Source organism: Anoplolepis gracilipes, chromosome 1, assembly GCF_047496725.1.
Source record: "Anoplolepis gracilipes chromosome 1, ASM4749672v1, whole genome shotgun sequence".
In the NCBI taxonomy this organism is placed as follows: domain Eukaryota; kingdom Metazoa; phylum Arthropoda; class Insecta; order Hymenoptera; family Formicidae; genus Anoplolepis; species Anoplolepis gracilipes.
Genome location: NC_132970.1, coordinates 1931898 through 1950000, shown reverse-complemented (window position 1 = coordinate 1950000; position 18103 = coordinate 1931898). Strand labels below are relative to the sequence as shown.

Sequence of the window (18103 nt, the reverse complement as noted above, 5' to 3'; positions counted from 1 at the left end):
TCTCTCTCTTTCTCTTTCTCTCTCTCTTTCTCTCTCTCTTTCTTTCCCCTCTCGCTCGCTGCCGAGCCGTGAATGCGAACTGTAGGAGGCTGAGTTAAGGACAGGTACCAGTGGAATGCCGTCTTCGGACCGACCGCCTGAGAGTCTCGACCTCCGTGTGTTCCTCTTCTCGATGCAATCCAAACACTTTCATAGCGTGCCGCGCGAGCGCGCACCGTCTCGGACCTTTATGAATAACAACAAAGCGGAAGAGGCGTTGCTCGCGAAAATCGTTCGAATTGAGTTTGATATGAAAGAAGCGACGATATATAGCGCTTTAATGAAATAACTTTAAATTATACACATTTTTTTTTTTTTTTTTTCTTAAAAAAAAATTATAAACTATGCATCAGAATAATCTCCACTAATATTGTCATTAAAGGAGCACATTTTTTTTTTTTAGAGTATAACAAATAATTTTATTATTTGAAATACGATAAAGCACGAATTTTAATGAATATTTTATTTTCTCTCTACGACAGATATTTTTATTTTTGTTCGTGTAAATATAGAAGATATTAATTTGCAAACTATATATTCTACCGCAAGATCCAACATGATTGATTCGAGACAATTGAATACTCATGTTGCAATATCGGAATTTTATTTATGATCGATATCACAATCTATTCTCTTATATTTTCGTCTGAAAACTTCTCATTCTTCGTAAATCATCTCGGATATTTTCGGTTGCAAACATAAACCGGATTGCATCATCGAATAAGTGCGCTACGAGTGCGCTACTTATTGAAAATATTACTTTATATCAGATTTATACGTGATATTCAAGTGTGAAACATTTGATATGAATACAAATAAAAAATTTTTTACCTTTACATATTTTTGTTTAAAATCCGACAAAGATTTCGACACTTTTGCGCCATAAAATAAAATCTCGCGCGAATAAAATATATTTTTAAGCGATTCTTTTTATTTATTATTATATATATGTAGATTGTATATGTATGTGTTTAGAGCGGGGGGGGAGGCCGCATTTGTATAATACATACTCTCGCGAAACCCGCTCATTTACCAGCTGAATTATCAAACGCGGGAGAATAAAGGAGACCGCGTTATATAGGTGCGCGCACGTATCGTTTCGGGGCCACGGTCCCGTGCCTTGTTTACGTCGCCGTACAGAAGGGCCCCCGGGGCCTGAGGCGCAAGGGGTCCGGACAGCGTGAGAGCGGGCGCCTTCGCCGCGGAGCATTTAGCGCAGTGGGCACTCCTCGCCGCCCTCCCTGCCCCCTTCCTCCTCTTTCCTCGTCTCACCCTCTCGTTTCTCTCTCTCTCTTTCTCTCTCTCTCTCTCTCTCTCTCTCTCTCCTGCCATCTCTCGGAGGTCTCTTTCCTTTTCTCTCTCGTGCGCGCCATCATTGTCGCTCTCTCGCTCCCAAGTAATTTATCGCGCGGCGAATTCTATTTTTTTTTTTTTTTTTTTTTTCCCCACCCTTTATCATATTTTGTCCTATTGTGTTTTCTAACAATAAATCGTTACATTCTGTAAAAATAAAGCGTCGTTGTATTTGTAAAAGGCATCATTATATAGAAGGGTCCGATATTACAGGCGTCATTAGACAACTGCAAAGACAATGATTACGATGTAAAAGCGTTTAAGGCGATAAGGTATCTTTATCGTTAATAATTTATAGTATCGACGATAAAGTTCTAATATTAACGTTATCGAAATACCGAAAGTGACGATACCGTCACTGGATTACCGTCTCCGTGTCAAATGCGCGTAAGAATTCGCTGCAATGAGGCGCGTTGCGCGAATGATCACAAAGCACGGTGTTCTTAGAGGGACCGTGTCCCCGAATACTCAATAAACATTGCGTACACACACACAGACACACACACAAGAATGTCGTTTCCTCTCCGTCTTCTTCCTCGGTCGCTCCTTTTTCAGCGAGGGCAACGAGGCCGGTGCCTCCGGTGTGTTGTGCATGTGCACACGACGAGGACGGACGAAGAGCGTCTGAGCGGCCTGCGGCCGCCATGACGGAGCGGAATGCATGAGAACGCGGAGCTACTGACCCTCTCCCCGTTCTCCTTCCTCTCCTCTCCCTATGTGTATGCCTCTCTCTATGTCTCGTTCTCTCATATCCCATAACCCCTTGAAGACCCCTTTCACCCTTTCCTTCTTTTTCCTTCTCTCCTTCCTCTCTCTTCTGCGTTTTTCTTCGTCTCGCTCTCGCGCGTTATCGGCGGAGAAGAGAGAGAAAGAGAGTCTCTTTCTCTCTCTCTCTCTCTCTTTAATCTCCATATCAATCTCGCTAGCCGAAACCGCGCGCTAGGGCTTTTAATCGTACCGATTCAGAATTATCCCGGACAGCGCTTGTTCCCTCGACTTATCCCACGTTCGCGTCGCGATATGTCTTTTGACGCGCATCTTATTCTTCCTCTCTTTCCCTCTCTCTTTCTTTCTTTCTCTCTCTCTCTCCCTCCCTCCCTCTCCCTCCCTCCCTCCGTATCGTTAATTCGGCCGAGCGCGCACATAATTGACTCGTACGGGCCGTAACGCGCGAGCACACGTCGTCGTCGAAGATAAGGAAAGAGATAGATCGGGGCGCGAAATGTTTTTACTCTTTATATACAACCTCAATCAAACCTTTGTTGATATATGTTTGATAAATATTTTTTTCTAAATTGCTTGTGATTGCTACAATGTATTTATAATATTCGTTTTGTTATTAAAACAAGAAAAACTAAATTAAAATATATAAAATGTATTTAATATTTGTCTACGGAAGATTTAAATAATTTATTTTTTTCTCAACTGTACATATATGTATATATTACGAATTTTTTGAAAAGTTATATTTTGAAAGAAATGTTTAAAAAATAAAAATATCCCAAATAATTATGTTCCTCGATAAAAAAAATTGTGACGTCTGACGGGGTTCAAGTTGCATCGAGTCTCACGTGAGAATGCGTTTCGCAGATATCGAAGGTGTGGAAAGTTGCGACGCGTAGAGAAGAGATTCGTCGAATATGACTCTTGAGACATTGTTCTAGAAAATCGAACGACCCGAGAGGCGAACGGACACTGAAACTTTTAAAACGACTAATACGACAACTATTCGCGACATGACAAATACGCAGCTACACGCAGGTGCACACATTGGACATTTTCTGTCGGTAGTTGTCGTGTGCCAATCGGTCACATAACGGTCGCACGGTCGTAACACGACCGCCGCGCGCCGCTGTCGCCGCCGACATGACGTCAGGAGATCGACGACCGTGTATCCACGTCGCCGCGACGGTCATTCATACGACTCGATGGAAGCCCTCGCGTTGGAATCCGAGGCGAGGAATGTGACAGGAAATAGTCGCATGCTCGTCGTCGCGCCGTGTCGTCAGCGCGCAAAAAAAATCCATATTGACTTGCACACGTTAGACGATTGCATACATGCGGACATTGCAGGACTGCCATAATTTTAATCTTCTTTTTATCTTGACGAAATTATAATAAGTTTCAAGTCCCCTAATAATAAGACGAGAGATAAACCAAACAGCATTTTGACAAATGTTTTGTATATATATTTTGCTCGTAATTTTTTTCTGAAATGACCAGGCGCTAAATATTGGAATTTTTACGATAACGATTTTATTAAATCGGATTAACACGTACATGATTGTATTATTTTAAAAATCGATCATTGTTTACATGAATGTCCGCGGCTTATTGCCTCGCGCCGCGCGCGCGCGCGCGCGATGCCTGTAATCGAATCAAAAGACTCTCGTTAATCGCGCGTAACCGCCAACGGCTACATCGGTAATAGTAGAGGAAAACCAAGCGAGAAGTGTGCAATAAAGTTCCGAGCGCGACTTAATACCGCGGCGACGGCTCTGCTCCTCTCGTTGGGTCGTTGACTCTATGTGTTTCTTCTTTCTTCGAATCCTGGGGGCCCCCACAGTCTCTCGTACCAGATCCTCTATGCCTGTTCCTCGCACATGCTCTCCCAACTCCCGACTAAATCCGTCCCTGCAGTACCCCCATCCCTCTCCCCCCCTCTCTCTCTCTCTCTTTCTCTCTCTCTCTCTCTCTCTCTCTATTCTTCCTGCGTCGTACCTTTCTACTCTTTTCCTCCGTCGTTTTTCTGTCGGCATGCACGCGGATACTTCTTGGTTTCTGCTAGACGGTAAACAACCCCACGCCACGCCACGCCATGCCATGCCATGCCATGCCATGCCATGCCATGCCATGCCACGCCATTCCTACTTCTCCCATTCATATCTCTCTCACGAGCGTCTCTCCCGAATTATTAAGATGCCGCCGCGTGCCATCTAGAAACGTACGAGTTGAATGATAGTAATCGACATAAACTTGTGGCAATTTTTTTATTTTTAATCAGGTATCGTGAATGCGAAATTAAAACTTGTTGGAACATTGACGTCAATTTTCAATTTAATTTACGAATTGATAATTAAGATTTTTAGACGTATGAGACGAGATATCGAAGAAAATTTTAATGTAGAAGAAGGAAATGTTAGATATTTTCAAAAGATACCGATTGTTTAGAGTTATATTATTACACTGCTCTCTGTCGCTTAATGATTTATGAATTGCAACGGTATAGTATTTTGCGTTATTGGAGCTATGAATCACTAATGCCTACACTTGACTCTTTGAACTTGCTGCTAAGATAGACGTATCAACGAGAATGGCGCTCGTGATGGTATTTTACAACCGCAACCCGTCATTTTATTGCGTACAGACACTATTAATGACAGATTATGCATTTGTGATCGATATATATTTTTGCGCATCTGTCAAAAATTAATTCACTCGGATCGTAACGGTTTTTATATGATAAATTTGATACATTGTGTATTACAGATAATATTTTCTCATAATATAATTTCTCTAATGATTTTTATACAATGATTCTCTCTCTTTATCTCGTTATATTTTTTCGCTTCTTACTAATCTCCCTCGATTCTTCGAAAATCTCGCTCGTTCGGCATCGCGAATCAATACTTTTCTGCGATAGCTGCCTCGGGAGGGACCGTTCAACAGGTGCTCGCTTCTCGGCCGGACGCCGAGAAGAATACCGCTGAGAGAAGAGGCGCGAGAAAAGACGGGGGGAGAGGAGAAATTGATGAAGAAAAAGAAGATGCTAATTGGAGCGGGCTTGTAGCGTCCAGCAACGCGTGTTAACACGACTTCCAGGTATTCAACTCCTCTCTTGCTTTCTCTCTCTCTCTCTCTTTCTCTCTCTCTCTCTCTCTCTCTCTCTCTCTCTCTTTTTGGCCCTCACGGACGAATACGTCTGTAGTAGGTGCTTCCGGCTAGACGCCGGCTTCCTCCAAAAAGGAGCCTTTTGGAACTGGAACTCGCTATTTGAGATGAGTGATGGAGGAGCGAGGAGGGGAGGGAATGCCGAAATGCGTCAGGTATACACATGGTTTGCGTGGAAAAAAAACGATGCAAAGGGAAAGATTCTTATAAAGAAACTATGAATGACTCTTCATAATATCTTCATCTTGTGTTTTTTCCTCTCTCTCTCTCTCTTTCTCTCTCTCTTTCTCTCTCTCTCTCTCTTGTTCACCTCTCTTTCGCTATCCACTCTTTATTTCACTTCTTTCCAATTTCTGACATTTCTCCTTATGCGTACCCGTTAGGATCCTCGACAAATATTTGCACGAATTCAGAACGACCGCTCGTAAAGTAGAGAAAGAGCGAAGAGAGGAGGGCATGCTTTGAAATTCTTTAGGGCCGAGCCTCGGTTGGCCCCTGGGCTCTCGTTGCCCCCTCCCCTGCCATTCATTACCCTCCATACGTCAGCACTTTTTTTTTCTTCGCGTTTCTCCTTTGGTCTCGAAAAGTCTTTGAGGCTTCGGCCGATGTCAGAAAATTAAAACGACTTTAACATTTCTGTTTCTCTCTTCAGCGAAGAACGTGAAGTCTACATCGATCGCGTCGGTCGTTACGTCGTTTTTGCTCGTAACGCGTGACTCGTCGCGCGTTCTCCGAAATTTGTCCGACTCTCTGAATCATCGCATTGAATCATGATCGCCCTTCGACCGGGCTCTGAGTTATTAGATTCCATCGCTAATCGATGGCTATCCAAGCGAGCTAAATCTACGAGATTAGAAGTTAACGAACACCGAACAATAAGTGTGTACAAAGTTCTGGAAATCGGTGATCTTTTTCGATGACAATTACCTTCACGCACGTCGTCCGTTCAAATTTACAGTCAGAAATTAGTAGATAGACGCCTCCTAAAGCAGGAAATGACTCGTTTATGCATGTTTTGTCATATCATAAACTTTGATGTAATGTGTGAGTCAGAATTTGATGATAAAAAGTCACGATATCTATCATTGCCAATCGAAGATAATAATAAGTTGTCCTACAATCCATACTCGACTCTTTTTAAACGTTATGCCATTAATCTTTTAAAAAGAAAAAATTCATGATAATATTATCGCAGAAAGAAATATTCTCATTTCGAATAGATTTTTTTTAGCAAAAAGCAAACATTCAGATAATCAAAAAATAAAATTTGATCAGTCATCTTGGAAACGCATGTTTTTTCGCGACCGTAAAGGGTACGAAAAGAGAGAGAAAGAGAGAGAGAGAGAGAGAGAGAGAAAGGTAAAAGACGCGAAGTAGTCGAAGAAGGAGCGACTTCTACGATGCTGCGTGGATCACACACAACATCGTCGTAGTTATACAAGAGAGACAGAGAGAGTGAGAACATTTGAAGAGTCGCGACGCTGGAAGGGCGAGAGAGAAACGGAGGGCTACGAACGACGCTGAACGGGGATGACGTGAGAGGAGCGGGGGGAGAGCGGGCGTTGGGGGTGGGGGCAGTGGCGATGTCCTAGCGAAGGTCACGGCCGGGAATGCGGTTTACGTCCGTCGGTCCAAAGTGGCGTGCCGCGTTGCGGAGCTCTTTCTCTCTTCTCTCTTCTCTCTCTCTCTCTCTCTCTCTGTCTCTCTCTCTTTCTCGGCCTCGCTCCCTTCGCTTTCCTGCCCTCTCGGATACCGCTACTCCCTCCTCATCCTCCCGCGTCCGTTCCTCCGTTCGCTTTCGTTATCTCTCTTCCTCTCCTGGACTCTCAGACCCCGCGGCGTGGCGCAGACTTCAGGAATGCACCAAATGCACCGCGCTGACCGATGCCCGTCCCCGTTCCACCGCTTCCACTTGTTTACTTCGGCCGTTTGCCTCTCCCCTCTCTCTCTCTCTCTCTCTTTCTCTTTCTCTCGTTCCGTCTCTCCTTCGCGGTCCTTCTTTCGTTTCTTTTTTTTTTTTTTCTTTTTTTTCTTTTTCTTTTTCTTTAATCGGCTACTCCGCCTCCGCGGGCCACTCTCGCATCCTTTACATCGTTCTGCCGCCGCCGCCTCTCCCAGGAACGGTCCGTTTCTCTACCACCGTGTGCTGGTGCGCGTTTCTTCTTTCTCCTCCACGCCCTCACGATACGCACGTACGCACACACGCATGCACGCACACGCGTGCAGATCGGTACGCAGAAGTACGTTGTCGTTGTCGAGGATACATACCGGCTCGTACACATCGCGACGCGCGTTCTCGCGCGCTTTCTCTCTCTCTCTTTCTCTCTCTTTCTCTCTTTCTCGTCCGAGATGAGTCTACTCTCCATTGGCCTTCTTTGCCGTGTCCTTCGATCGCACTTCCTTTTACGCCCCGATCCTGGGATAACTCCCGTTCATGAGAACGCGACCTGAGCAATATCGATTGTCGATCGACATTCTTGACGGTCTTGTGAATGTTTTGGACGTTCTTTTTCATTTTAAAGATAATCTTCAACAATTAAAGAGAAAGGTTCATAAAATTATTATATTCTTTTATATTTTTCTTGCCAAAAAAATTTTCAATATATTTATAGCATATAAATTCAACAGTTACAATTTTGATAGATTCGGTTCCAAAAGTTTCAGAATTTTGAGATTTTTGTTATAAGTATTGAAAAATATATATTTTTTATATCTCATCTATAAGTATTAAACAGAAAAAAAAACTTGATTCCATTTCATACTTTTGAATGATATATATAATTTTTCAGATTCTCACATTAATTGTACAAGATATAATATATTTAAACAATTTTTTTTTTCTTATTTTTTTTTTTAATCGATAAATGTTAAAGATACAACCTAAAAACTAAATAATCTCTTTAGTTTTTAATCTAAATTTTGAGAAAAATTATTACTTACGCATGTTTTTTATTCAGAGGTAAACGAAATGAGTTTATTTAAGTTGATCAATAATACATTATAGACGCGCAAAAATTTAGTCGAATCTTAAGTTGTGCGAATGCAATATGAACTGTAATAAGAATCTAGCTGAGCCAGCTGACGCGAAATCACAGGGTGCAGAGACCTCGGTAGAGATTTGACAAACTCCCTTCCCCTTTCTCTCTCTTCTCTCTTTCCTCTTTCGACCTCGTCTCGCACATCCCCGCTCTATTTTCGTCTGTCTCTTTGGCCCTGACCCACCCAAAGGATGCAGTCACCCCGCGTATGGCCGACGGGATGCGCACGGAGGAAGAGGAGAGGCGGAGAAGAGGGGAGGGGAGGGGAGGAGGAGACGGTCTCCGAAGCGCGTCCGTAACTAGGATGAAAAGAGACGAGTGTTACACATACATGCACACGTACGCATGGCGTGAGGGACGACGGAAGGAGGGTGTACACGACGCGCTATAGCATTCGCGTGTGCACGCGTAAAACATGCACATTTATGCGTGTGAAAGAAAAAGAGAGAAAGAAAACGATGCGTAGCGCGGCGGGGTGAGAGCGTGCGGAGGGGGTGCGTTCCACAAATCAATACCTACACTGAATCCCGCGTGTGTACCAGCCATACACGAAACGTGTCACCCACCGACCTAAACCCCATGGAGGACGTAGCAGCTGCACACGCGGTCCGACATATGTCGTCGTCGCTCACTCATAACGCGATCGCGCCAAATCTTAGATCCCTTTTTGTACAGCTTGCCCGCGAAACAGAAATGCGGTAAACAATCCGTCGCGGAAATTTTGCCTTGGCTCTACTTGGCTAACTTGCGATTTAAATGGCCAGATATACTTTGACATTTAATATGCGTGAATTAATTAAAATATTTTTATTCGAAACCACATACAGTTATAATATCAAAATTATTTTATTATTATACATTTTTATCGATTATTAATATTTAATTGAATGTCAGATCTAATTTAGTACACGCTTAATATACTTGTATTTGTATATTAGATTTTATTGATTTTACAATGAATCGCGCATTCTTTCTTGACATCGAAGGAATTGTAGTGTGCGATAACGATTCCGGTAACGATTCTTCCGCGTCGAGTAAATTTCTAATTTGCTTTCGTAACACGGATCGAGGTCGACAATGACGACGACGACGGTGATGGCGACGGTGGCCGTAACGAGAACAACGATCTCGGGCATCCGGTATTGTGCCGTATTGCGAACGAAAGATTTACCTTCGCGAAGCAAACGTCATACTTGTCGATAGGTCAATATATTTCAAACTATATTCTGCGCTAAATAAAATTTGAAACTGCAGAAGCAAAGATGTTTCATCGTTTAAATTGAGACATTTATTATATGAAAAAAATGTAAATATACTATTTTACAAATTGCGCATAGTTTTATCTTGGCTAATCTCAAGGATGTTGTCACAAATATTTTACATTATATTAGGATATATTTATTTTTTAACATTTGTTTTCAATCTGTGTACTTTGGCATTCAAATTGCCTTATAAAGTACGTGTCTCGATTAATTTCGATAAAAGAGATCGTTTAAAGTTGATATGATGCAATGCTATGTTAAAACAATCTATGTTTTTAATCATCTTAATCTGTAAAATTTTTTCAGTTGGCATAGAGACGCGTTTCTGCGCCGCATCGTGTAACCGCACCCTCGACGCGACGCGACGCACTCACCGCTTATCCGATACTCCGATCCTCGGGTACGTGTGTGCGTTTGTGGCGGCGACGTCTCTGGCGGAGATAGTGGTGGGAGACTTCATTCAGTGCACCTCTCGCTCGCCGCTACGCGCATGCGCTTACCGGCTGCGCGTACACACGCTACTCACGCTCACTCCCCTCCTACTCTAACAGCACGAAGACGACGCGACAACACAATGTTCTCTCACACGTATATACGCGAATACACACACGTATACGCGCGGAGAATCTAGTATCTCTACGTTTATATATATATATATGTATATATTTACGACTATACACGCGTACTCGACGCGAATAATGCGTAGAGTAGTAACGTCTTCGCTCGCTCGGCACGGTGTCTTTCTCCTCCAGTATCTCTTTGCGTACCTACTTATAAAAGAACACGCGTCGCAAAAAAAAAAAAAAAAAAAAAAAAAAAAAGCGAATGCACGCGTGAGAGAAGGAGGCCAATGCGAAACGACCGAGTGACCGGAGCAGCGAAGAGAGGACCACACGCCGTCGGCCGGCGCTGTGTGTCGTCGTGATCACTCGTCATGTTGCGCTGTTTCATGTGTTATTTCGTGCAAATAGAATTTTCGTGAATTCCTTATTAATCAAGAATATACTTCTCGACAATAAGTTACGACAAACACAGCTGTAATAAGGTGCCACGTGCGGTACGTCGAGATATTGAAAGCTTTATCGCAATGCTCCATTTACGTTGATACTACTCTAATGAGGAGTGACAGTAGCATTAATAGTAAAGATATGACCTAGAAAGAAAAAGAAATCGACGGATGATAAGCTCTTAAATTCCTTATCTCGTCGTCAGTATAATGACCATATACCTTATCCGTTTTCTCCTGAAAACAGAGTCTTAAAACTCGATACACACGCACACTTACCTTTTCGTTTTAAAGAATCGTCCGCAATTTACCCACGTGGCAGTAATCATATTTGAAGTCAAACATATTTATTTAGCAAATTCAATAATATCAATATTATTCTTTAAACTCGAGATTCAAAGTAAATTTTTAACTTGTAATATATTATCACGTGATATAACCGTGCGATATAAACGTGCGTTTTTTGTAGGAAGGATTTTTGTAACGCAAATCATAATACAAGTAATAAGACAGTTGAATAAATATAAAAAATAAACGTATGAAACCTGCAAGAAATTAAATTAGACGAGATATCACTATAAAAATCTTTAAAAGTAAAAGTCTATACCAAATTCTCGATTTTCTCGAGCTCTGGTGCTGTTTTCCTATACAAATTTATAATGCAAATGACAATTAATAAAAAAAAAAAAAATAGAATATTTAGAGTTGTAAATTTTCAAAATGAATAAATTTAGTACAAAAAAATGTTAAATCATGAAAAAATTACAAAAGAAGAACAGTTTTATTTTTCGATTAAAAAATTAAATTTGTATCGTATAATTTGTGCATTATTTTACACATTAGTTGAATATTGTTCTCATATATAGCAACTTAAATACTAAATACTTCAGTTATAAACAATAAAACTAATATAACTTAAATTAGTTAAAACTCAGTTTCATAATTCTATCATTGCAAGGAAAAAAAAGTGTAGATAAAAAAATTTATTTTTGATAAATTGTGCAAAACAAATTATTCAAAAAGAAAATTGACAAATATGTAACACAGTAAAATTATCATATGTAGGTCAATGTTTCTATTTTATGAATTTTGAAATAAATTTTTTTGACCACGAATCTTAAATTAACAATGCAATGCCACTGATGCGTTGCATACAAAAACTTTGCGCATCGGCGAATTTGAACGGATCGAAACAACGTCGAACGTGCGTGTGTATATATATGTATGTATATGTGGTGTGTGCGTGCGTGTGCGCCTATAGTAGAACCCCGAAGAGAAGGAGAGAGAGAGAGAGAGAGAGAGAGAGAAGGCTCTGCGGTCGGTATAAAGTGAGGAAGAATATGTACTCTCTGACGTAGGGCCCCGTATTGCCTGGCGCAGCGCGCGCGTTGCATTCCCCCGCGGTGCATTGACTTCGCTTCCCCTCCAGCGCTTCGGCCAGCGCGTCGCCACCCTCTTCGTCTTCCCTCTCCCTTGATCTCATTCCACCGGTTCTCCTTCCTTCCTTTTCCCCTTCTTGTTCTATATCCTTCTTCATCTATCTTCCTTCTTCGGGCTCCTTCTTTCTCTATCTCTCTTTACGTCGAGTTCTTCCACGCCGCCGGTCATATCGTCGCACTGCTTCTCCCCCTTCTTCCCCCCTCTGTCGGTGCAAACGGTTCCCGGCACAACAACAACATTCCTTCTCCTCCGTAGCCCCTTCGTAGCGCGGAGACTCTGCTACCAGACCCTTCTCTCTCTTTCTCTCCTTTTCTCTTCTCTCTTTCTCTCTCCTCATGTTTTTCTCCTTCGTTGTGTTCTTCTTCATCTTCTTCTCGCGTGGCGTCTTCGCGCGGGTGAAAGGAAGAGAGCTAAAGAGACGGAAAGCCGCGTTGTTGAACGGCTCCGCAAAACTGGTCGTCCGCGAATCGCATGTCCATCCGATCGACCTGCTGATGCCCATCGGACAAGTTTGCCGCGCAGTTTCGCCGCGTATCTCGCTCGATACCCGCGACATACCGTTCGATCTTTTTCTTTCTGGTGACGAAATCTCGCGCGGGAAATTGGAGTGAAAGTTAACGAATCTAGTTTCTCGCTCTTTCTATTGTACTTGTTCCGCGAAGTTTCTTGAACGTGAATTAAATCAAAGAAAGATTAACATTAAGAGAAATTTGTATTTTAAAATTGCATTATTAAAATTTTAAACGTTATAAAGAGAGAATTGCACGAGAATAATGGAATGTGAAGCAACTTTTTTTTTTATCTATATTTTATATAATAAAACTAAATTTCTTTGTCGATGAGCTTTTTCTGAAAGAGTATTGGATTCCTTTCTATTCGATCCTATATATTACAGCAAACGTTAAAGGTGCGCGTGCGAGTAATACGCTTGTTGTTTAGCAACTCCCGTTATTACTGTCACGTGAAAACAAATCAGTCGATCAAGGAACGATTACGCTTTAATTAAAGATCAGAGTTCCCTCTCAATTAATTAACGGATTTTATTGTCATCGATCGTGCTCGTTATCTCTCTTGTCGGCGGCCAGAAAAATTCTTCCACGCGCTACGGGCTGCACCTGCTCAGCTTTCTACTAGCCGGGAATTCAAAGACAGCGCGATCTTATCGGGTTGTATACAAGGCTTAAACCTGCGGAATGTTTTCAGGAGGGTACGTGCTAGGACAGGTGTCGGCAGAGACTAAGAAGAGCCCAGGAGGCGGTCATCGGCCACTGAAAAATATTTGTTCACTGTAATAAAAAAGGGCCCGCGCGCGCGCGCGTTCTTCTTTTCTTTAGTCCTGTCGTTCATTCATTTTTTTTGCAACATTTCATACGTAGCCAGTACACGTTCTGATCCCTTCTTTCTATCGAATGTGAATAGTGTCTCTCAATCACTCAAACGAGGGACCTCTCTATAGCTCTCCTCTTCTCCTTTTTTATTTTCTAAGGATTTCCATTTCGAAAGAATACAATACCGTTTCTTTCTGAATTTCTACTTTTGATTTCAGTTTCTACAGAAAACTAGCAAAATGACCGTAATCGATGGTATTTCACACTGTCAAGTTCGGAACTTTTCTCTTTAGTGGCTGCTCTGTATTTGTTTCCTTCAATTCTTTGCGAAATTAAAGTAGAGTGTTATATTTTCCCTTTTTTATGCGCAAATAACTATATTTATTAGAAAACTTTTTATGCATTCTTTCCCGATTTTTTATTTTTTCTTTTTTTTTTGTTAGTACGTAAATAAAACAATGAACTTTATGACTGTAAAAGTGCATAGTAAAGGACCTAAATAAATCTACAGGATAACTAACATTCCGCACGTGCAAAATAGAAATAATGCTATCGATTTTATTTCGATTTATTTAAGCTTTTTATTTAAATAATTTTGCAAATAGTATATAACTCTTTTATATGTATTATGAATTTAATTTCAAAAAAATCTAAATTTTTATTAATTTTTAATTCTATTCTTTTTCAAGTACATGTCGATACTTAAAAACTTTTATGATGTTGGATTATCAAATTTTTAGATTGATTAGTTTTGCGGTAGCCTGATATTTCTATTAAGAAACTTAATTAATATTTATAGTATTATTTATAATATTAAAATGCTTTTTGCTATTTTTTGATTCTTGAAAAGTAATCTTTGGACAAAAAAATATAAATGGTTTTCTCTTATGTTATTGCTTTCTATTATGTTATATTATTTTTATCGAAAATCAATCGCTTATAATTGTTTTTTCAAAAATCATAATTGTAAAAAAAAAGAAAAAAATTAGATTATACGTACAACTACATAAGATTTTTTAAGTGCATCAAAATAACGCAATTTTTCTTTCCAATTTTTAATCGAATTGCAAATATTTATATATAATATATTTTATTACAAAATAAAAATAAAATAAAAAATATTACATCATAAAAAGATACTATGACGGGATTTTTTATCGAAAAATCGGCATAGATTTACTTTTAATTTACTCATTGGCAGTAAATTGGGCAGGGTAAAATTTATCCAGAAAAATTCTCTTTCACTTTATTTTGATTCTGATCATATATATAAATAATTTTAATTTGTCTTAATTATGTTTAGAATAAATTATTGTTAAATGATAATTAAAACGGTTTCTTTGATATTAAAAATTCTTCGAGTATACAGTTTATTTCTTCACTGATTAGATGATCAAACAGCAAGAATAAACTAAAAAGATGATTTCTTTGATTTTCCTTTCCTTTCCTGCTGTGCAATTTTTGAAGAATCGATGATTTTCGATTCTCAAGCTCACATTATCGATGTGTCCAAGTATCTTTTGACCCTACAATCTATTGATATTATGATACCACGAAGAGTCCACGTCGGCCTAAGCGGTATCTAAAATCAGTATATATAAATATATATATATATATATATATATATACATGTCACTCCCCCTAGAGGGGGAGGAAGAAAACGCCGTGTTCTTTATCGATCTTCGCGAACTACGGCGATCATGCGCGTGGTAGGCCGTTAGGGAAGTGTCAGCGCCGTGTACTTCAATTTTGGGCCAGCGGGTATCTGTGGGTCCGAGCGAAACCAACCCAAGTCGTCGTCTCAGACACAGGTGGATGAAGAAGAAGAACGCTTGGAGGGTGGCAAGCGTGCACGGTGGTTTCACTCAAACACATTGTGTGGCGAATCAGAGAGAGAAAGAGAGAGAGAGACTTTTGCGCGAAGAAACTCGCAAAGCGCGTGCGCGCACGCTTGCTCCCGAAAATTCTGCAGGGACGACTTCTTCGTCTTCGTCGTCTTCGTTGCCGCCGCAGCGGTCGGCGGCCATATTTGCGCCAGTATAGTAGGCGTTCACAGGCGGTACCGTCTCGTCGCGCGTTCTCCAACTGCTTTGGAGAACACTTTTGCCCCACTCGCTAGCGCACCGTCGTGTTCCTGGTGGGGCGCTGCCGGCGATGTTCCGTTGGTGTCGCCTCCACCACCGTCATCCATCCCTTCCGCCATCTCCTTCGCTGCTCGATCCCACTCGCACGCGTTCGGCGCTTCTCCGCTGCGAGAGGGGAGTTTGCCCCAATGTGGCAGTGGGGAGAAAAGTTGCGCCGGACGGGGAGGCACGGATGGGTTTAAAGTGGTGGGAACAGTAGCGACGTGATCGAACTACGGCGGCGGCGGCGGCGATACTTCGTCTTCCACTTCCTGCTCTTCGTCTTCGATTTCACTCGTCGAGGAGGGCGGCCACCGCCTTCATGGCCCGCGATGATGGTGCGCTGCTCGCAACCGTCATCGTTCCTTTTTCCGTCTCGTCTTCCTCGTCGTTCGTACTCCTGATGCTTGCTTGTTTGCCTCGATACTCCGTTTTCTCCTTCTTCTTTTTCTTCCTCTTCCACAGTACCAAGTTTCGAGGGACGGCCGTCTCGAAGCCTAACTCGGTTTATGTATTTAATTATCGAACTTATTCGAGTTCGCTGGAATTTCAGGGAGCCGAATGCGCCGAGATACATGCGCCAACGAGTATGAATAATTGATGAAAATAATCTGCCGCCTTGTTTGTATGTATGTGTGAAATCCGCGGTGTTTGCTCTTATATTTTCCTCTTAGCGCTTTAACGCTGGGTACACTGTGTCGTTAAGGTGGACACATGTTGCTTCTTAGTATCTTGCTTCGGTATCCTTATGAACTCCTTTATCTTCTTTCTTCGAGTTCGAAGATTGTGAAAAATGCTGATTAAACCATACTTATTATTTACGTATTTAATTATCGAATCGAAGTTCGTTGAATTTTTAAATTAAGAATATTAAGGGGCAGATGAAACAGAAATAAAGATGCCGAAAATAAAGGAGTAAAAAATATGCGAAGCTTATATTTGCATCTTTTTTTAACAATTTAATATTGAACACATTTCTTGATTGTTAAAGTGAAAACAAACTATTCCTAAATATTTTCTTATTTCCGTGTGCACGTAATACTCTTTCTTTTATACACCTAAAACTTTTATGTATTTTTTTGTTTAAACTATTTTAACTTATTTAAATTAACTAATACGTAAATGCAGCTTAAATTAATTAACCACAAATTTTATAACAATATGCAATAAAAGCTATTAGTCATCAAATAATATATATATATCTATATATATATGTATGTGTGTGTATGTGTGTGTGTTATTAATTATAAGAAACAAATAATTTTGATTGTGTGAAAATAAAAGTAAAGTAAAAAAAACTGTCGTATAAGAAAGAGAGAGCGAGATGAAGAGTGATTGTAACATATATAACAATGCAAATCTTCTGATGACCGTGAATTAACTTTATATGAAAAAATCCTATTTGATTTGGTTGCTGTTAACAACAGCACGGACAAAGTTATTTATTATATTTATCATTTTCTTTGTTTCCGATCATATATATTAATTCGAACTTAATTAATTTCCTACACATGAATATATAAGACTATATAATTATTAGAGTAGATATCTATATTGGAAAATTAACGAACATTATAATCGTTTCAATAGCTGCTCGAATGATAACTCATTGCACGGCTAATTCGATTAAATTTATTGTCGTATATCTATCTGTCGAGAGCGTTGCGTTAATGAAGGATTTTGTCGATTTTTTTAAACTCAAACCTCCATTATTGCTCGAGAATCAATGTTGAATTATAATTTTTATATTTCAACATTGGCCGAACCAACAGATCACATGTGTAAAATGACGTGGTCTAATGTATTTGTCTTTATTTTCTGTGTTGCAGACAAATGGTGGGCCGCATATTGGTGGAAATGTTTCGTGCGGCAGTCAACAATAAACTAACACTGATCGTCGAGGATATTATGCAGCATGTACAGCTTATAATCGACGACAATGGTAAGTAGTCGCTATCGATCGTTATTATTAATCAGAGCGAACACTAATATACTTTGAAATGTATCAAAAAAAATTTCTCTTGATTGCATTTATTGCACAATTACTTAGACAATTGCGATAACATTGTAATACATTTTTGACATCTTTCGCAGCAATATATTCTTTGAACGTATCCCCAATTTTATAATGATTACTCGTTTGCAAAGCTGCGAGTTTGAAGCATATTTTTATGTGTTTTTAAGTTTTTTATACGTGCCACATTACTCACAAATTGTCAACTGTTACCAAGTTGTTAGTAAAGAGCAATGATGTCATAAATAATTTTATTGCATATTTTTTTGCACTTTGTAAACGCCTGATGTGAAAGGATTGGAAACATGTTCATTTCTGAGCCAAATCCTTCGCACTATTCATGTCGCACGCATGTCATGAACATAAATATGATTGATTGCTATGATTTTTATTTTTGTGCTTTTCTACTTTAATTTTGATACAAGCTTAATGAAAAAGATAACGATTTAGCTTATGGTTTTCGTTTTGCATCTTGTATATTGTTATAAGTTATATATTTATTTATAATTGCCATCATTTATTTATTAAAAATATTGCGATCATAAAATATGAAATTCTTATGGGGAACAACTTTAAACTACTATATATTACCGAAAGAATTGAAAGAAT

General features: G+C 40.1%; 1 protein-coding gene across 10 annotated transcripts in view; it reads left to right on the top strand.

Annotated features, from left to right (window-relative positions):
- Window positions 1-18103, top strand: part of LOC140667496 (serine/threonine-protein phosphatase 4 regulatory subunit 1) — a 139467-nt gene that overhangs the window by 106690 nt on the left and 14674 nt on the right. For all 10 annotated transcript variants that reach the window (XM_072895550.1, XM_072895581.1, XM_072895559.1 and 7 more), the window contains one exon: window positions 17310-17422. In XM_072895550.1, coding sequence (XP_072751651.1) covers window positions 17310-17422 — 113 coding nt within the window. The remainder of the gene's footprint in view (window positions 1-17309; window positions 17423-18103) is intronic.